Source organism: Siphateles boraxobius, unplaced genomic scaffold (genome assembly GCF_051911475.1).
Source record: "Siphateles boraxobius isolate OS27281-9 unplaced genomic scaffold, OSU_SipBor_1 3, whole genome shotgun sequence".
NCBI classification, from domain to species: Eukaryota; Metazoa; Chordata; class Actinopteri; order Cypriniformes; family Leuciscidae; genus Siphateles; species Siphateles boraxobius.
The window spans coordinates 3535020-3556338 of record NW_027508919.1 but is presented as its reverse complement, the minus strand read 5'-3'; the positions used below and the strand labels follow the sequence as shown (position 1 = coordinate 3556338).

General features: G+C 37.1%; 1 protein-coding gene across 4 annotated transcripts; it reads left to right on the top strand.

The window, feature by feature from the left end:
* Nucleotides 1-1811: 1811 nt before the first annotated feature.
* On the top strand, nt 1812-21319 carry vegfba (vascular endothelial growth factor Ba). 4 transcript variants are annotated; one of them, XM_077247418.1, is made up of 9 exons: nt 1812-2347; nt 3082-3177; nt 6936-6978; nt 8332-8528; nt 10652-10725; nt 12852-12884; nt 14344-14427; nt 16217-16420; nt 17806-21319. In XM_077247418.1, the coding sequence occupies exons 2-9, from the start codon at nt 3094-3096 to the stop codon at nt 17825-17827; spliced, it is 741 nt and encodes a 246-aa protein (XP_077103533.1). In that variant the 5' UTR covers nt 1812-2347; nt 3082-3093; the 3' UTR covers nt 17828-21319. The 4 variants fall into 4 exon arrangements, with proteins under 4 accessions (XP_077103533.1, XP_077103532.1, XP_077103531.1 ...); XM_077247417.1 differs by having other exon boundaries at nt 16214-16420; XM_077247416.1 differs by having other exon boundaries at nt 2255-3177; nt 16214-16420.

Sequence of the window (21319 nt, the reverse complement as noted above, 5' to 3'; positions counted from 1 at the left end):
GGTGTCTTTTATGAATAGAAAGCCTTTATATGAAATCTTTTGTAAAATTATGAATGTTTTTGCTGACACTTTTGATTAATGTGTCCTTGCTAAATGAGGCTTGCTAAAAAAAAAAAAAAATTCTTTTAAGAAACAATCTTATTGACCCCATATTTTTAAATGGCAGTGTACTTCTTCCAGAAGGTAAGCAACACTTTTGCTATTGCTATTAGTGACTTGATCAAAAGTATTAAACCTTGCCGGGTAAGTAGTCTGACCAACTCTTTTTGCTTCATGTACGATAAAACAGCCTAAAACATCCCACATACTTCAATGACTGGTTATTGTTTATTGTCCCACTTTTTAACTCCTCTTAGCAAACAAAAACGTCAACTACGTCATTCCCAATTAGCAATGTTCACAACATTCTCGAATCCGCTACAGTAGCTGCGTGCAAGCCTGACATTCCCAAACCCATGTGCGGATGTTGACGTTCTGTGACTCCACAGCCATGGTCTCAGTCTGATGTGGTTTTCTGATATCGCACAGGGCCCATATGCAGGTGCTCCTCTCTGCTCAGGTCTGATCTTGGAGATACCAGCTTTCAGGAATGAGTCAGGGACAGTTTCGAGTGCTTTTTTTCTGCCTGTCTGTCTGTACAAGAGCACCTTCTATCATTTTGACGTTTTAAAACTAAACTTGTTCATGGCACCGTCTGGGGAGACTTCTCAGAAATGCTAACAACATCACCCACAGTTCAGCAGTATCAATGGTGAAATCTTGTGACCTTGGCACAGTTTGTTTATTTGGATATGTGATGACTGGACCTTCTCTCCTGACCACTCTGGGTTTTCCAGAAGGCCTTTAGATAGTTACACTCTGAAAGGGCTCTTTGCGGTTGTCAGCTCTAATGCTGTAAGCAGTCCAGGAGAGATAGAACAGCCCGCATTCCTGTAGCCCACATGAATCTTTTTTTTTTCTTTCTTTCTTTTTTTTTTTTGCTGTGTATAACCCAAACATACCTGTTGGTGATGTTGAGGGTCTTCACATGCAAGCAAAGTGGTGGGTTCAAGTTCAGAAGCTGCACAACTTAATAATTTTGAATTTACACCAGAAGATAGATAGTCACAGTACTGAATTCTGAGGCGTGTTATGTTGATAATATAGTCGTGTGCATTATCAACATAATGCAAAGTCTTAATTGTTTTTAGATTTTTTTTAAAATGTTATTTAATTGGCACGTAAACGTTTTTCATTCTGCACCATAAGCATCGCCTGCAGAATTAATTTTAAAAGATGCAACAAATGGTCCTGTCCACAACATTGGTTGGAAAATAATTGCATCATGTAAAAATGAATAAGAGTAGTTTGGCCAAAATATAAATTATGTCTTTCGAAACATATGTTGCTTATTTTTGTAGAACAAAAAAAGGATTAATTTATAGTTAAATGTCCAAGCTGCTGTTTTCCATACATTGAAGTTAATGGTGACTGTTTGAATGTTGTTGTTTTTTTGTTGTTGTTGTTGTTGTTTTTCAAACTTATCGTTGTATTCAGAAGATTTAGATTTATTTTTGAAGCTTGACACCCCCTTTTCACATCTAATTTTATTGTCTGAAAGCAGCTCACTCATTTTGATAAACTCTTTTTTGTTTGTTTGTTTGTTTTTTGTTTCACGTAAGAAAATGTAATACAGATTTGTAAGGATATGGGGAATATGGCGAAATTCTAATTTGATGGGTGAACTGTCCCTTTAAGTTCCATCCTTCCGCAGGAAGATATAGTCCCTGGTTGACAGTCTGGTCTCTATGGATGCTGCGCAGTGATATTGTAGCTAGGTAAACGGTTTCGCGTTTCTACACTGAAAAATGTCTTGTCAGGTAACCTAAAATGCGATTCATGTCGTAACTGGTTTTATTTAAGTTAAAATTATTATTAAATATTATGGAATCAAGAAGGTTAGAACAAAGTGAGGTAGATATTAAGGTAATATCCACACAGTTCCGCTTTTAACTGTTTATCGCAGCTATATATTTACCAATCTGCATCCAGAACCGAAAGTATCCGTCAGATCAGTTTGTCTGTAAACAAATAAATTACGTTTCTCCTTTAAAAAAATAACCCAAAAACCCTGACAGAGACAATTACTCAAAAATAGACAGGGGGAGTCAGTTAATAATTGTCCACCTCACGATGCGCTAGCATTACACCTGTGCTGGTTTGCGCGCGAGCAAAGTCTGCGCGTCAAGGGGGGAAAAAAGAAAAGTTCCACCACGAGCGCGACGGTGACGCGCACCGAGAGTTGCGGAGCGTGTGAGTCCTGAAGGGCAAATAAGAGACTGGAGAAAACGACCTTAACCATATCAAGGTGCATTTCTCTGATTCCTATTAGGCGCATGTGCATTGCATCGTGCATGTTAACAGTATATATTATAAATGTGTCGAACATTTAAATGATAAGACCTTGTGTCTGACAAGCAAAGCGTCATCATAGGTTTTGGTGGGCATGATTTTACTGGTGACCTACAGTAGCACGGGATGCGCCACACAAAGCAAAGGGTCTGAAATACCAGACGGGAGACACTGAGACCTTCAGGAGGCTCATTACATCGATTCTTGAGGATATATTTATTTGTTACCGGATATATGTTTCTCTGGACCATAAGGACGTACTCTACTTCCACCGGGAATTCTGCTGCGAGGGAGCCGGTATAAGAGAAATGCATGGAAAACTCTCCTGTAAAATAATATATAGCCAATTGGGATTATTATAGCTAGTTATTTTTAATAAATACGCCCTACGGTCATCTGGTCATCTCAAAAGCCTTTATACCCAGGAGCCCGTGTTGCGTCCCTTTTCGTTTGCTTTTAAACTTAAGATTGGCTATTTGATGTTTGTTTATTTTCTCGTGAAACCATGACAGGAATGACAATTGCCCTGTTTTTTGAGAATCTACTGAGTAAATTGTCACTGTTTGGAATAAAGATGTTGGATTCGGATGTGAAAGTGGAATAATCATTCATAGAGAATTAACAACTGTAAGGACTGGACGTTGGACCTCTTGTTATATTATTTACTCAACTATTTCTGACTTTTCTTAGTGAACTCAAACAATGGGGATCAAACTGAGAGTTATTCTGGGAATGTTTCATTTCGTCTCACTTACCAGAATACCCACACAATGTGTCAAGACACCGGTAAGAACATGCTCTGTATTATAATTTTATTATTTAAAATATTGGACAGCAGCATTACGGTGTTCTCGCAGTACTACTGCCTATTATTTTAATTAGCTGCTATAAAGTGTGTGTTCTTTAATTATTTTAATTAAACTTAAATTGATTCAATTAGCCTACTACTCTGGTGTGGTTGTCTTTTATCACACACTTGAAGTATCTTTTATTATGGCAGATTTTACACTATTGCTTGTAAAAGGCACTTTATAGAGCTGAGTTAATGCACAACACTCTTCTGAGCTTTTATATGTTGAAATAACCTGACGGTCATTGACGTTTGGCAGGATGGTAAATGTGCTGCTTTTAATGCTGTGATAAAACACACCAATTTATTTGTGATCACTAGTGGCTATATGTTTTTGTGCTTATTGTTGTCTGAGAGCACAGCAAGCTAAGGGTGTTAAAGAGCACATCATGGGGGTGTGGCCTATATGATCATTAATAATGTGGTGATGATAGTTAATTATAATAATATGGCTATAATATAATGCTATAATATTTTTATGTTTTAAATAGTTAAATACATAGGCTAGTGTTAATAAAAATATATTATTACCACATTAAATTACGTTTTTATTTATTTATGGTTACTTTTTTGTGCTGAGTCTCAATATATAGGTTAGTTCATACAGTTTCTAATATAACAATATATATTAGATATATAATATATAAATTATAGCCTATAATATATAATTTGCGCATCTCCGTTATTCGCACGCGCAGCGGTATGTGGTCTGGTCGGTGTACGTGTGACCAGAGCTCTGCTTTATGGATGCATACCATAAGTCTTCATAATGATGCAGCTCCAATCGTCGTTTGTCCTGTTGTGTTTAGCCGAAACTTCTTTTATTTATTTTAGACTGCAGTTAGGCGCTAGTATATTTAATTTGATGATGCTGAAGATGCCGTGAAATGTAAACCTTCAGAATGTTGCATTGCATTACATTGCATGCTGCCAGTCTTGGTGAAAGTGCATGATAGGGCACGGTTTTTAAAAGTCTAACTCTGTGACCTTTAGGTTTCTCCCTGTCACGTGCACAGTGATGGTGAAGCTGCTATATTGCCAGGTGGGCAGTGTGAGAATTTTTTATTTATGCAGTGCAGTCCAGAAGTCTGAGGCCACTAGGGATAATACTTCCATATTGCATACTTGTATTTCAAATAATATTATCAAAATAACAATGTGAGAGAAAATGTAACAATATACATAGTATTTGGTTTGTCTCCTCTTGCTTTAAAGTCACCATGAAATCAAAATGAACAAATCTTTTGTCTGTCTTATGGATTTTAAAAAAAATGGAATATTGCAGTATTTATTATAAATGATTTAGCTATCTGTACAGTACACATCTTTTTTTTCTTTTTTTTCCTGTGCACTCGTAATCTTTAATCAAATTAACTTTCCCTCTTTCTTACAGCATCTCTTCTCTTCTCTGATGATGTGTTTACTGGCGTGAGGGCGGGACAACCTGCCACTCACATGAGCTCCACCAATAGCAAACCACGACCATCCAATCAATTCTCTATGGACAAAATCCAGTCCCGCCCTACACTCCTGAGTAAAAAAAACCCTCAAAAAAACAAAAAGGCCCAAAATGGCTTAACACAAAGCTTTCTTAACCACAAATTATTGCACTGGAAATTAGCACAAATGGACTAGGCCTACTCAAAAAGCCATTGCTGTCTCAGATATACTTCAAAGACAGAATTATTATTTTTTTGGCAGAATATGGGAAGTTGTGTGTAGAGTGATGAGTCACAATGAAACACAAGTTGCTAATACATCTCTACCAGGAAGAGTGTCATGTTAGCTGCTGGTATTGGTGAGCTAATTCACTGTGAAAAGTCATTTAATGCTTTCGAGTACAGGAGAATATTGCAGAATGGCTTGTTTGCCACTACTGAAAAGTTATCTAAATTGGAATGATCAGATGTAATTTCTCAACAAGACAATGCTCCTGCCCAAATTGCAAAGACAACCAAGATGTGGCTTGAGAACAAGTCCATCAGGCTCCTGTTTTGGCTGGTCAGAGTTCAGATTTGAACCCTATAGAGAATATTTGGTTTCATATTGAACTAAAACTAACTGGGAGGTGTTTTTCAACTGCTTATGAACTATTTGAAGCCATCGACATTGAGTGGAACTACATTGACTCTTCTTCCAGTAAGAAGCTGTTTACCACACGGCTTAAACGTTTAAAGAATACAAAGGGAATGCTATGTGCTAAGTTACTGCATATATTTGTGCAATTCTTGCTCATTTTCTGACCAGTAATTTGTGATTGAAATGGTTAAGAGTCCATGAAAAGACCACTAAATATTTTTCCATTTTTGGCTTGGCCCATTTTTTTGCCCAGGAGTATACATTTTGTCTTGTTCAAGAAGCTGTTTCCCTCAGATATTCATCACAATAAGGAAGAAAAGACTATCGCAACTTCCATTTCATGCCGACTTTAATGACAGCTGCACTGGAACTGACGTGAACGAAACCCGATTGTCATGTTTTCCAGCATGTTTAGAGAAATTCCAAAGTGCATCTTTTGTCAATGGAGTTCTCATGTTTTTGTTATATTTGACCTAGAAATAGTCCAAAATCGTAAATATTTGACATCATAACTTTTCTTTTTTTTTAATGCATGAACATCCTAAAATGTCCAGATCACTTCCAAGTTTAAATGTAAAAAAGAATCCCACATTTCCCATGTTATCTTAGACTTTTGGATCTGCCATAAAGCAGTACCTGTTACCTTTGATTGAAAGTTTGAAAACCTAATTTCTTCACGCTCGAGTCCGTTCACAAACACCAGACTGACCCACGGTCTGCAGGTGGAGGGGGATTGTGGGAGAGCAGGGCAGCTGAGCCGATGATTGGTGCTCAAACTCAAGGGCTTTTAGAAAGAGAGGACTGACGCAGCCAAATCCAGCCAAATGCTGCTGCAAAAAAAATAAAACCTGGCAGCATTGAGATTTTTAGTGTGTGTGCATTTCAGGGAGTGAAAGTGAATGTTAATATGTGTGTGAAAGTGTGTGTGTGTGCCAGTCCCCTTGCCAGCTCTGAGCTGGCTGCTGTATTTCACAATGGCACTGAGGCAGGAGGTTTGATGAGAAACTGACTGACTCAACCTTCACATTGCAACACAGACTCTGCAGACGCCTCTCCACACGTAACTAAACCCCATGCCGTGCAATGATCCGACATCTCTTCTGATAAATATTGTGTTTAATTACATTAAACCTTTAGTTATTGCTTTGATGCCATCGTTGCGAAATAAACGCGCAGAAACACTCATTCTCCCAGTATGTGTGTGAGGGTATAATTGAATGCGCTGGCTTATATCAGTGTGAGATCACCTGTAATGAGATTGACACACATGCTCAGAAAACTACCCTCACAGAAAGTAGTCTGGCATGGTGCAGGGAAGCCATGTATGCATGTGTTGTTTGCGCTGCAGTGCAAAGTCTGCTCTCTCCCTCAGCGGTGACCTTGTTCCAGTGCGCGGACCCCTCTGTATGAGGGGCATATTTGTGTGAATGTGTGCTAACGTCCACCTTTATGCTTGCTCTGGCACAAATAAACACTAGAAAAGCAATAAAGAATCATTATTTATGTTTTTAGCATATGTTCACTGGAATCAGTTCTTCATAGCATATATATGCGGTATTGTTATTGTCTGTGCTGTATGTTGTGTCTGACTCCTTGTCTGTGTCCTTTCCTCTAGTCAGACCACTGGATGCCAACAGAGAGCCACAGATCTGGAGAAGGTATTGAGTCTTGCTTTCTTTTCTACACCTATTATCATAGGTGCATTACTCATTTAGTGAGCTTATATAATAAAATGGATGGTTTTGGTCCTCAATGCTCATGGCAAAATGCCTCTTTGCCAGCTACTGTCTACTAAACTACAGTTCAGAAGTTTGGGCTCAGTAAGATTTATATAATAATAATACTTTAATTCAGAAAGAATGGAATAATTGATCAAAAGTGACAGTCAATGAAAGACATTTATAAAGTTACAAAAATTCTATTTAGAATAAATGCTGTTCTTTTGAACTTCATTCACCAGGAATCCTGACTAAATGTATCATGATTTCCACAAAAATATTATTCACAACTGTTTTCAACATTATTAAGAATACACAATTATAAGACATGTTTATTGAGTAGTAAATCAGCAGATAATGTGACACTGAAGACTGGAGTAATGGCTGCTGAAAATTCAACTTACCCATCATAGGAATAAAATACTTTTTTAAAAGTATATTAAAATAGAAAACAATTGTTCAAAAGCATAATAATATTACTGTTATTATCATAACGACCCCAAACTTTTGTGGTCTAGGACTATTCAAGGACTGTTTATTTTAGCGGAAGGTCACTTAAAGAATCTGCTATTGTAAAAATAGTCATATGTTTTGGAGATTAAAAAGATATTTCATGCTATTATAGGTGCTTCGGATCAATGTATTGGCTTCTTTAAAGTACCAGCACATTGGTGCTTAATATTCAGAGGAATGTTCTGGGTTAAATACAAATTATGCTGTATAAATAGTGACATGCGGTCAGTTACCACAGGAAATCATTTAAATACAGTTTATAAAAGCAAGGAAATCTTGTTTACCCACACTAAGCGCTCTGCTCACATCATCCCAATTTTGTATGATCTCCACTTACATATAATGTCATTTTCAATTAATGAGTAAGTAGGTTGTCTAAATAACCTTCCAGAATACATTAATGTAAACACAGTTTTATGTCAAAGATGCTGTCCCGAACTGGACCATTGATGACAAAATTGTGTCTTTACTCACCCTCAAGTTGTTCCAAACCTGTATGAGCTTCTTTCTTCAGTTGAACACAAAAGAAGATATTTTATAGAATTTTGGTTATTAAACAGTTGACGGCAGCCATTGACTTCCATTGTAGCAAAAAATACTAAGGAAATCAATGGCTAAAGTCAACTTTAAAATATATTTTTTTGTGTTCAACTGAAGAAAGAAACTCATACAGGTTTGGATGAGTAAATGATGACCGAATATTCATTTTTGGGTGAACTATCCCTTTAAGACTGAAGTGTTTTCTTACTCTGTATCTTTCATTTATTCTCTTTCTCTCAGTGGTGAGGTGGTTGGATGTATATCAGAGAAGCGGATGTCATCCCAGAGAGACGCTGGTGGAGGTTTGGCGGGAGTTTCCTTGGGAGACGCATCACCTCTTCCTGCCGTCGTGTGTAACACTGCGCCGCTGCGGAGGCTGCTGCTCCGATGAGGCGCTCGAGTGTGTGCCATCACAAACACACACACTTGTAATGGAGGTACACACACACTTAAATGCACCTCGTAGGGGGAGTTAATCACATTAACTGTGGACATATTCCACGTTTTGACATCCAGTGTCACAATACTTGTTTATCTTCATTTTGAACAGTTTATCTATTATTTTAACATTTATAATTCAACAAACTTCTTTTTTTGAAATGTTTGGCTTGTAAAGTGTGCTTGAGATCTGTTTATATCTGTAAAAATTAATGTCAGTTTTGATATACCTAATGCAGTGGCATTCATATATTCTTAAATGTGGCTGAATTGTCTGAATACTTTTGAGGGATCTCTGTATATCAGACCTACACTACTGTTCAAAAGTTTGGGGTCAGTAAGATTTTTTTTTAAATGTTTTTGAAAAAGTCTCTTATGCTCAACAAGGCTGCATTTATTTAATTAAAATACAGTAAACACAGTAATGCAGTGAAATATTATTACAATTTAAAATAAATATTTTCTATAATGCCTTGTAAAATCTAATTTATTCCTGTGATGCAAAGCTGCATTTTCAGCATCATTACTCCAGTCTTCAGTGTCACATGATCCTTCAGAAATCAATCTAATATTCTGATTTGCTGCTCAAGAAACATTTCTTATTTGTACCAATGTTGTTGTGTGGCTTCATAATTTTTTTTTTTTTTCAAAAATATTAATTTGTTTTTAAAAAATCTTACTGACCCCACACTTCTGAACGGTAGTTTAAATAAAACACTATGCAACATTTTCTTAATTTCTCCCTTCATAGAAACCTTTCACACATACATGTGCTAACTTACATTCACATGCTTAACATGGCTGTATGGGACACTCACATTACACACACCTACAGATCAGGTCCTATAAAAAATTGGGTCCCACTTAATATTAAGTGGCTTTAAGTACTATGTACTTACATCGAAAAATAAGTACAATGTACTTATTGTGTTCAGGTTGTATTGTAAAACACTTTTGCTGCTATTGAGATGTGATACTGGTAAGGTTAGGGTCAGGTGTGGTTGTATGGGTAGGTTTAACGGTGGGTTCAGGTGTAAGGGAAGGGTCAACTGTGTAATTACATAAATTGATTACAGCTGTAATTACATGCATGTTTTTGCATTGTACTTATATTTTGAAAATACCTGCATGTACACAATAAGTCCATTTTATCAAATTATTAATTTCAATGTAAGTACATAGTACTTAAAGCCACTTAATATAAAGTGGGACCAAAAATGGTTTTATAGTTTGGAGTAAGTACCTCCACACATAATCTGTAAAAGCAGTGTTTAAAAAATCTGATGCCGCACAAATTAATACTTCAGATGAGCAAAAAAATGATGGATTTAAAAAAAGTTTGAGAAGTTTACAGCATTGAAACTTTAAGACATCAAGTATTTTGTTTGAGGCACTTAGTTGTATTCAAAAGAGATGTTTTGGCATGTTTACCGACGGTATACAGGGAAAGTATTATTTTCCAAGCTTGCCCAACCCTTTGGATTCCCATGTGATTTTATATTTTGTGTGTCCTCTCACATCTATAAAAGAAGATCAAGAAATATGTGCTGCATATGCAGGTAAACATGAAAGTATTGATAGTCTGGTCTGTTATTGTACCCACCCCTAAACATGACTTTAAACAAAACAAAACTGAATGATCGCTTTACATGTAAGTAACACAGCTTCGTCCTGACGAAGTGTGCAGTCATTGGCCAATTGCAGTGGCTACAGAGCCCAGACCTTATGTCATTAGGCAAAGGGCTGGCTATGCAAGACTACTCCACACACTACCCCCCGTATAATACAAGATCTCAAACCTCATGTCTTAGCCAGAGAGACGAACACACAGAGGACACACAGCATGAGTTAGTCATACATATTCAGTGTGGGTAGATGGAGTCTCTAGTGTAATGGATCAGGTCGGATCCTGGTCACGTACTGTATAGAGAGATTGAAGGATAAAAGATGGAGTCATTACTATGCAGAACAAATTGTGTGTGTGTGTGTGTGTGTGTGTGTGTGTGTGTGTGTGTGTGTGTGTGTGTGTGTGTGTGTGTGTGTGTGTGTGTGTGTGTGTGTGTGTGTGTGTGTGTGTGTGTGTGTGTGTGTGTACTGACTCCTGCTCTGTTAAACTCCACAGCTCATGAGGACCTCATACATGAAGCATGAACTTGTGCAGCTGCCTTTCATTGAACACAACCAGTGTGAGTGCAGGTGAGATACATACTCACACATACATATTCCAACAAACTGACCTAGCAATACACATGCTAGGTCAGTTTGTATATATATATATATAAGGGCCAGCATACCATAGATTTGTGTTGTTTTAATATAAAGCAAATTATGAAAGAGGAATCCAAACTCTAAGAGGCCGTTCACATGACATGCTCTCGTATTCAGAAACATCTAGACGTAGCACTACAAAATTTAATGGTAACAGTTTAATTGCTTTTATCTTGATGCACAGTTGTTAAAATCTTAAAATTGTGGCTTAAATCTTTACAATAATAAAATAATTTATATGTACAACAAAACTTCAGATCATTGAAAAACCTGAAAACTTAAGAAAAAAGATTTTTTGAATGTAAATGACAATGTAAAATGACATTTGCACATTCAATAATTCCTGAGAAAGCAGGTATACACTACTGTTCAAAAGTTTGGGTTCTGCATTTATTTGATAAAAATACTGTAAAAACAGTCATATTGATAAATATTATTATAATTTAAAATAACAGTTTTCTATTTGGATATATTTTTGAATATATTTGAATATCACTTTTGATCAATTTGTCCTTGTACAATAAAAGTGTTAATTTCTTCCAAAAATATCTTATGGACCCCAAACTTTTAAACGAAGTGTATTTGGAGCAAAAATTGTTAATGGTCATAAATATATGTTATAAAAGAACACAGTTTAAGGAGTTTACATTACCTCATTGTCGGGTTTTTGAGCATAATTGGATTTAAGAGTTACTATATTTATTAATCATTTTAACCTTTGAATATCACTCGAAAGGGAGGTTTTGTAACATTTTGCCAACTTGTGGGTGGAATTTTGTCCTCAAAGAATAGCTAAGTAAACCCACCCACACATACACACCAATCCAAAGCCTATCTGACTTTCAGATTACCCCCCATACACACACACACACACACACACACACACACACACACACACACACACACGCACACACACACACACACACACACACACACACACACACACACACAAATGCACTTCCACCCTGTTTGACACATTGGGAATGACCCCATCTCCCCACGGAGTACTTCCTGAACCCAGTCACAGAAAGTGGTCACCCCCGAAACACTGTTCTGTTGGCACGTAGCCGAGCTGTCACCATCAGCTCTTTATCAGGTCATTGTGAGGTTCTCCTCAAAAGCCCTTTCAGAGGTTGTGGGGTTCGGATTAAGGCCATGGTTGGAGCTGAGGTTTCGGTAAGAGCATTTACATGCGCTCGCCTCTCTATCCTCTCTTTGTAATACTGATCTGCCCCGTACAAACTCAACTCACTACTGTTGACCAACCCTGAGTTACTCAAACTCCCACGCAGGCAAACAGCCTGAACTCTGTTTACCTGCGCCCGTTCTGATCGCTCTGCTAATGCTCATGTTATCATGCAATAAAACATTTATCTCACTGATAACGTTTTCACTCTGACATGCTAAAGCCATTATTTTATGACAAATACTGTATATAAATCCGACATGTATATGGGGAATGATCTAAAGCCGGGAACGAGTTTAGAAATCTGCACATTTTGAGTTAAGTTGACTGTCAAGTTTTCAATATTATCTATTTGTGTTGCTACGGATAATAGATGGCACTTATTTGAACAAGCAGCAATTACTGTGCACCAATCAGTGGTGAATGTATTAGCATATCCAGATGCTTTGTTTCACAATTATTAATAAAAGTATGACTTAATGAATTGCAAAACCTTTTGTAAATTAATCTTATTACTCACCCAGAGGCATAACAACAAAACAAGATTTTCTCACTGTAAGTGCTTAGAATAGCTTTGTCGATTATAATGTGTGTATCTAGTTCTGTTGCTTCGTGTAGCAACACTTGTTCTCAACGTAGATATATTTGACGCTCTCTTTTTCATTCAGCAGTGCAGGACGAGTTACATGCCACAGTTTAATACTTTTTAATGGGTTATAGGTTTTTAAAAAATAAATTCTGAACAATAATAACGATACTCAACCATTAAATATCCCTGTGCGTATGCTATTATATAATGTGATCTTTCTTTTTAATTGTTAATTTCATTATTATTCTGTCTTTCTAACTGTCTGTCTTTTCCCTACAGGCTAAAAGCAAATATTTATGCACAGCCAACCAGGTAAAGTGTGTGTGTGTGTGTGTGTGTGTGTGTGTGTGTGTGTGTGTGTGTGTGTGTGTGTGTGTGTGTGTGTGTGTGTGTGTGTGTGTGTGTGTGTGTGTGGGGGGGTGTGTGTGTGTGTGTGTGTGTGTGTGTGTGTGTGTGTGTGTGTGTGTGTGTGTGTGGTGTGTGTGTGTGTGTGTGTGTGTGTGTGTGTGTGTGTGTGTGTGTGTGTGTGTGTGTGTGTGTGTGTGTGTGAGTGAGAGAGTGAGTGATGTGAAGTTTACCAGCAGTGTGAACAGCATTTGCCCTCTCTTCCCTTTTGCCCCACTGCACACACACACACTAACTCCATGGAGATGGCTGCTTGCTGAGTTAATTGTGTGTGAAAGGCAGAAGTGGTTGGTTCAGTCTGTTCTGCTCTAATACTAGTTTACTCTGACCCTGATGTTAAAAAGAAAGGCTACTGCTTTTTACAAACATGCCTTTCATTGTCCTGTCTAGGAACTTCTAGATGAAAAACACAAGTCCGACTGCTTAGACAATGTGCCACAGGATTTGTCTGTTGCATAAACTGTACTTAGTCTGTTTGTACAAACTACTTTTAAGTATGAGAAATAATAATGATAATTTGGCACCACTGTTTTTGATAGTTTTCTTGCAAGATTGAGGCTCATTTTAGTGTGTATCCTGATATCAGTAAATGCTAATTATAACCAATACTCTTATTAGAACTGGTGAGAGCAAGCGGTAAATCATAAAAAAATATTTAAGTGGGATTTAATGTGTGAACTTGGCATTGCTCCTCAGCTTCACACTTCCCTGTGTTATAATTTTTTTTACAAGTAATTCTCCCCTCTTTATTGCCAGGGAACAGCCAATCTGTTCATTTAACAGGGAATTCACTCGGTTCAACTTACATTTGTGTGTGTCTGTGTGTGTGTCTGTGTGTGTCTGTCTGTGTGTGTGTGTGTGTGTGTGTGTGTGTGTGTGTGTGTGTGTGTGTGTGTGTGTGTGTGTGTGTGTGTGTGTGTGTGTGTGTGTGTGTGTGTGTGTGTGTGTGTGTGTGTGTGTGTGTGTGTGTGTGTGTGTGTGTGTGTGTGTGTCCAGCTGGCGTGCATCTTGCACTGTTGGACGGGAGTCAGAAACCTAGAACCCTCCTTTGTTGGGAAACGGAACAGAACATTCATTTTATTGCTTAATTAGGCCACTGGCCCTTTTTTGGAGCCTCAGACAGACCAAGGCCAAAAAATCACAAGAATTAAGACGTGACAAAGTCATCTTAAAAACTCTCTGAATTAAATATATAAAATTTAGTTTAATACTTGACTTATGTTGACATAAAATGTTTAAAGAGTATGGAGAGTCTGTGCAATAAGGTTAGCTGAATGGAGTCATGGTCATGTATTACTTTTTATAACTATTTATTTATATGTAATATTTATATTTAATGTATGTTATATTTTCTCTTTTTTTTTAGGCAAGACCCACAGACAACAAGAAGAGGCAAAAAGCGACAAAAGGGGAAACCAAAACGAAAGAAACAAACGGGGAAAAATTCATTGTATGTTCATTATATCTTATAACAAAAAATGACTGTGGTGTTACACCAAAGTAATTTTCTTAATCAGTACTTTCTTATTATTATCTGAATGTACTGAAAACAAGATAGATACAATTGAGAACAAAACTTTTGTAAATTATTCATTTTTTTCAAAGAATATATCTTGAGATAAGTTTATTTACCCCATTGGCAAATTGTGTTTTACCACATCTTACTAAATTTGGTGAGGCTTAAAAAAAATTTATGTTTTGATATCATAATGTTGTACACAGTATTGCAATCTTGTTTTCAGGCTGTTTGGATTAACTTTGGTACTATAGGATTAGTACATTAATTTACCATTGAATTTTAATTTGCACTTTAAGGCACTTCAAAGACTTACATGGTACATTTTGGTATCTTTTGTCATTGTAGAACGTATCATTGATATACATTTAATAGAAGCCGTTTAGCAAGATGTTGAATAATCAATCTTTGCTTTGCCTTTATTTATTTAGCACCATCAATATTAAATATTAAAACCTATTTCGATAGCAATAAAGCACATGTATCCCATGGATGAGTTTCGTGTCAAAGAGAACAGAAAATTTTCCTCAATCCCTTTTTTTTGTACGTGCCGTACTGCACATTTACTCATGCAACATTGACTTCATCTCAGACAACAATTAATTAATTCCGGTCGAAGGGAAACAATTCATCAGTTCCTCTCCTTCCTTTTCTACTTTCGCTCCTTCGTCATTGGTTTTTGGTGAGGGCAAGTGGAGGGCGCTCCTTTTGGACCGTCTTTCCCTCCCTGCCATCCATCATCCACTCCTCCATGGATGGAGTCAGTGGCAAGTGTGAAATCAGGCTAATTTGCCAGCCAGAACGCCCCTCCCTTTTCCTCAGCCTCCCCTCCACATGTTCTATCAGCCTCTCAAACCACTTCCACACAAAAGATTGATTTTCTTCCTTAATTAACTCTCAGCTATACACTTCGCTTCAGTTTTGGTTTAGTTAAATAAAGGGGAGAGGGAAAAACAGCCCCATCAGGCCAGCATCCCATCAGAGACGTCACAAATGAGACATCAGAGAACTGGCGGCCACAGACAATATCCAGAGTGTGTCTGTGGTGCCGCTGTCCAAAAAGAAGATCAGGGCTGATGCATGCTCAGAATGCATTATGGGTCTTTTTGTGTTTGTTACTGAATTTAATTTCAAGTCTAATGTGGAGATGCAGGCTTAGGTCTGGTTTTGCAAAGTTAATGATTGCATGGACCGACGTGCTCTTTATCCGTTGTTGCGGTTTTACATAATTCTCTTGGAGCCGGATTTGTCAGAGCAAGTATTATGATAAGATTTTCTTTACTCAATCACTTGGAGGCTTTTCTTACTATTTTAAAATTCCTCATATCCTTAGGACCTCTGTGGTATTTTTTTTTTTTTTTGCTCAAATTTTTTTTGTTGTAATTTACATACCATTCTGACCCTTTAATCAATTATATATATATATATATATATATATATAATTTTTTTTTTTTTTTTTACTGTTTAATGCAAAATAAAGAAGTTCACGATGGTTTGTAACACTAAGGTTCAAAATTGCTCCTCACACAAAGCTATTACATTGCTTTAGCACACTTGGAATATAGTGTAATAGACGTAGGTATTACTTTCATGATGCTTTTTTTGTTTGGAAAGACATGGAAACCAATAAACATTGACAAAATGCTCATATTTGGCATACGAAGGTCAGCCATGATCTTTATTTCTCACCAACAGCTTATTTTCTTCCCTCTCATGCCAGCAGGAATCTTGTGCCAACTACACCCCCTCCCCCTCCCCCCCCTACCCTCCCGCCTAGCTCCGCCCCTCCACCACCTGCCAGAGAGGCGTGTCCACCATGCCCCGCCCACAGGATGACATCACAGCCTCCCTCTTGTGAATGCAGGTGCAGTTTGAGGGAGGTGAGCTGTACAAAGAGAGGGAAGACACTCAACGAGCACAGCTGCCGGTAAACAAACACACACACACACACATACAGAGCCAAACAACTTATTCAAATGCAACTCAATGTGCTAAAAATAGACCCTTACACACAATGGCATGGCCTCCATTTGGGATTTTATTGCACAAAGAAGCGTTTCTCTATCCTTGACCCATAGATAAGAGAAAGCAACATAGGGGTGTAACGGTACACAAGTCACGGTTTGTTTATGCAACTCGGTTTTAGGGAGACGATATGATCAGTTCGGGACTACAGGAAAAAGCTACCAATCCCCAATGCTAGGTTTCTTTTCATTTATTTTGAACAGACAGCAGTGCAAATTTCAGTTTGTTCCACCTAGTGGCATTTAATCCCCCCTGAGGTATTTGGAACAGTACAGTCTCATTTAGTGTATTAAGCACTAAGCAGTAAACAGAATGCCCTCTTGCATGGGTCTTTTATTTATTTTTTTTGGTCTGATAAAAACAAAAAGGTATCTGGTCACAATCAGCTACAAAACTGAAAAGCATTCCTTGTGTTATAAAAGTACAAAATTACTGAGCCCCGCACTTGACATGCATGTGAAAATTACTAGTTTGTTCCCTCGATTTATAAATCGTGCAGAGGATTGATTATTTCATTCCCCTGATTTGCTATATTGTGCACACAATTTATGAATCGAGGGAACAAATTTGTAAATCGTCCGCACAATTTAGTAAATCGAGGGAACGAATTAGTAAATTGTGCACAGGATTGACTTTTTTTTAATGTTTAAAATAAATAGAATACTGAAAAATAAATATTGTGCAGAGAAAATTTTTGCACTCCTGTAGTCTTTTTCTGCCTATAGCTCGTGATTTGCACACCTGGATGATGTCGTTCCTTGGGAATTAATTTTATTATACTGAATTAAACATAGATTAAAACAAATTTTATATTGTGCATTATCTTGTGTTATAATGCTTGTAACCTTGAATTGGTAGACTTTAAAAGTTAAAAGTCATTTAAAAGTTTGGGGTCAGTAAGTTTTTTTTTTTTGTTGTTGTTGTTGAAAAAATGTATACTTTTTTCCCCACAAGAATGTATTCAATTGATCAAACTCGACAGTAAAGACATTTTACAAAATATTTCTTTATAAAATATATGCTGTTCTTTTGAACTTTATTTTCATCAAAGAATCCTGAAAAAGGGTTTCCACAAAAATATACAGTTTTCAATAGCCTTGATGAGCATAAGAGACTTCTTTCAGAAACATTTAAAAAATCTTGCCAACCCTAAACTTTTGAATGGCAGTGTACTGTATTTTAATGCATTACAACGGATCACAATTGTTTATAAAAAGTTTCAAGTAAAGTTTTGCTTGCTATTTTTAACATGTATGTAATCTCTTTCCTCTTCTCATTCTCTTTCAGATGTGAAACCCAAAGTGAATAGTGAAATCAAACCACCCGTATAATCCACAGATCAAACTTTGCACAGCTTTGAGGAGGTCAAAGGTTTGCTTATTCTTTTGTCATGGACTCTGAAGTTTGGGTCTCACCCAGAAAGAGGGTTTGCGCTTGGGAATAGACCACAGACCCACCCCCTGGCCCATCTGGCTATGTCCCACACACTATTTCAGCAGTATTAGATGCATATACATTCTCTTTGCACTGTATATCCACTTCTGTACCGTGTGTATGGAATATCATCAGATCCTATTGTTAAGTTTAGGAAGCTTTTTCTCCACTGTAAACCAATCTTCAGATCACCTTTAACTATTTGACATTGTATTTAGTTAAAGTTCAGTGGGTCAGTCGCTATATCGCTGGAATACGTAGTGCTCAAGACGTGAACCGTGGAGTTCTCATTGAGCTTTATCCAAAACCAATTCTGGGATTTTTCTTCGGCTTCAATGGGTCCTCATAGGCATGGACACGCAGCTAGTGTAATGCTAAGGACGATAAGTGCGCTCAGAACTTTCAAAGGGAAAACAGAATAAGGAAGGAGCCTTTTTTCTACAAAAGTCTTCAGTGGAGAGTTTTTGATGGGATGGATGTTGACAGACCTTCAATGTTGAGAGAACTCAAGTGTCTTGCCACACAAACAGAGTATCTTATCCTAAGAACGTCCCCGATGTGTCCTCTGACCCTCTGCTTGCGTTAAATAGTTGGATGGGTGATTAGACGGATGGACGGGTGTCTGTGTGGTCTGATTTGTGAATAATAAGGATCTGCTCGTCTATCCTAATTTATTCCTGGCCTCTATAAGTCCATAATGTGGCTTCACAGACTGTATCAATGAGTCTTTTTGTGTTTGTTTGATTTGCTTTTTGTTTGGTTCCTTCCTTTGGGAATTGAAAGCTTTTCCCACTGGCTAGCCAGTGAGAGGAATGCCAATAGTATAGAAACCTGGCTATATTCAATTGGTGCTCACCAAACACACGTCTTCTCTCTCCCACAACCCCCGATCACACTCATTTTTCGTCTCTCTCTTTATTCTTTTCACCTCATCTGTCTCTTTTTTTTAAATTCTTTCTCCCTCACACACACACACACACATTTATGCGTATACATACAAATGCAAGCAGGTAAATATAAGCTTTTCTGTGTTGATACTGAAAGAAGAATTTATTTTATCTATCTTATTAATTTTGTACAGAATACTAATGTTATTGTAGTCCATTTTATTTTAAAGAATGTTTCTTTGTGTATCTTTGTTAATTCAACCAATAGAATCAGGCTGGGTGGCCGTCATAGACAAATTCACAGTCTCGACTTTGTGGAATTTGAGTAAAGAAGCTTTGAGAGCTCCCGGCAAGCTTCAGAAAAGGGAAGGGCCCATTCTGTGTGTTAAGTTTTTCTTTATCATCTCACAGGATTGGGAGGATGACGTATTTATTTTTTATATTGAGATGCATTTTGTATTATGCTTTGCAATGTTTCTTGTGGGACATTTGATTTGCTGCGGCTGTAATGATCCAAGATTATTCAGTATTTTTGCGTGATTTCTTCAGAATCATACAGCTCAGCTCAGATGATGTAGCTTTCAGTCGATGATGTTGAGGACTGTGAGTTTCCACCGATGTCAGGCCCAGCTAACGGGGAATGTTCTCAGAACTTTGACTCTCAAAGTTATGAACAACGTTCATCCAGTAGCGTTAATAGAATGTTTGTTCATAGTTATCAGGGACCGGATTCACGAAACATTCTTAAGAATAAAATTCTTCTTAACTGCCAATTTCTTCTTATTTTCTAACTTAAGAAAAAATATAAGAATATTTTGTATTCCCAAAAAATTCTTAACTTCTTTCCTAAGAAGACTTTTTTGAATCCGGCCCCTGGTCTTCAATAACCAAAATCAAAAATCCAATTTTTGAAATGAAATTTAATAATCAAAACATTAGCACAATGTTAATGTAAATTCGTTCATTGAACGTTTTCTGAAACATTTCAATTGGATGTCAGTTACTACTTTCTACTTTTTTCAGATGGTTCAGAGAACATTCAAAAATAACGTTCCCATACTACTTGCGAAATTTTATACTAGAGAAAACATTCCCTTAATGTTTTCTCTAATGTTCACCAAGACCAAAAAAAAACACATTTAAAAAAACTGGACGTTTTGAACATTCAGGAATAACGTTTTCATAACTTAATGGTAACGTTAGCAAAACATATTTTTGTTAGCTAGGGAGGCTGAAGGTTACTTACTTTTTAAAATGGTGGTCATTTAGCCAAACACTTCTTTCCACCTTATATGTAGCATTATTGACTGAATTATGATTTTCAAAAGCAAGGAACTTAGGCCTCACTGACCTCACTTTAAGTGATTTCTCAGATTATTTGTTTAATCATTATCTGCAATAATGTAAATTGAGATCCTTAAGCACCCGTTCACCCTCCAGACTAGGATATCCACTTGCTATCAGCATTCCCCAACTACTGATATTTGTCAAAGTCAACATGAAATGTCAATTGCAACCCAGTTTACGTCTGTAATGTGTTTTAGTGAGAAAAGATATGTAGGACGGCTCTTCATTTTATACATTGGCAGTTGATTGAATGGTAAAAAGTGGGCGTTCCAAACCAAAATGGAGCCAAATCTTAATGTTAGTTTGCCTAAATAGCCGTTTGACTATTGGTTAGCATTATCCAATAGCCCACATGGCCCACACAGCAAGTCGTTCCATTTTGATGAAAGATGTGAATGGAAATTTCTTTGAAATGAACTGCATGTACAATAAGACCAGTAATGTGTGTTATGAAAGTGAATAGGGTTGATTTTGAGTTCATGTTGACTTTCAGCTCTTTTCTGTGTCGACTGGTCAATATGTTGTCCTGTTTCCTCGTCTTTGATGAATGGCTTTCCTTCAACTCTGTTGCCGCTGTGAAATGTTCCGTGTGAAATATCCTGTGCTATAAACGTAGCATTTTCTCTCTCTCAACAGTAACATATATCAACTACCTCTGTGTCTGTACAGTTAACGTAACTATCACAGTAAGAATATAGAACCGTGAAAATATATAAATCAAAAATACACAAAATGCATACAATATGAATGTACCGACAGAACTTCAGTGTTTCCATTCTATTCTATGTAAAGGTAATTTGTGCATAGAACCGTATCTGTCTGACATGTATCCCGTTAGAACAGGACACCACAGAACCCACTCTGTACCACAGTCTATACACAATATAAGCTTTGAGTGTTTGAACGTAATTAATAATGGTTATTGCTGCTATACCATCTGTGCCCGATTCTCCTGTGTGTGTGTGTGAACGTGTGTATAATATTTGTTACAGAGAGACATAACCTGCTCTGCTTTATGTCTAATGTGTATTCAAACGTAGGTCTGATCACACACATATAGAAAAACACAACAGCCATAAAGCAATGTGCTATATATTAATATAAATAAAGTGAAATGTCTTATTTTTGAGAAA

What these genes read in the sequence shown, in the direction of transcription:
- vegfba (XM_077247417.1), top strand. Translation starts at nt 3,094, where the DNA reads ATGGGGATCAAACTGAGAGTTATTCTGGGAATGTTTCATTTCGTCTCA. An exon ending in CACACACACTTGTAATGGAG is followed by an intron (nt 8,529 to 10,651) that starts GTACACACACAC and finishes TAAACTCCACAG; the next exon opens with CTCATGAGGACCTCATACAT. An exon ending in CTCAACGAGCACAGCTGCCG is followed by an intron (nt 16,421 to 17,805) that starts GTAAACAAACAC and finishes ATTCTCTTTCAG; the next exon opens with ATGTGAAACCCAAAGTGAAT.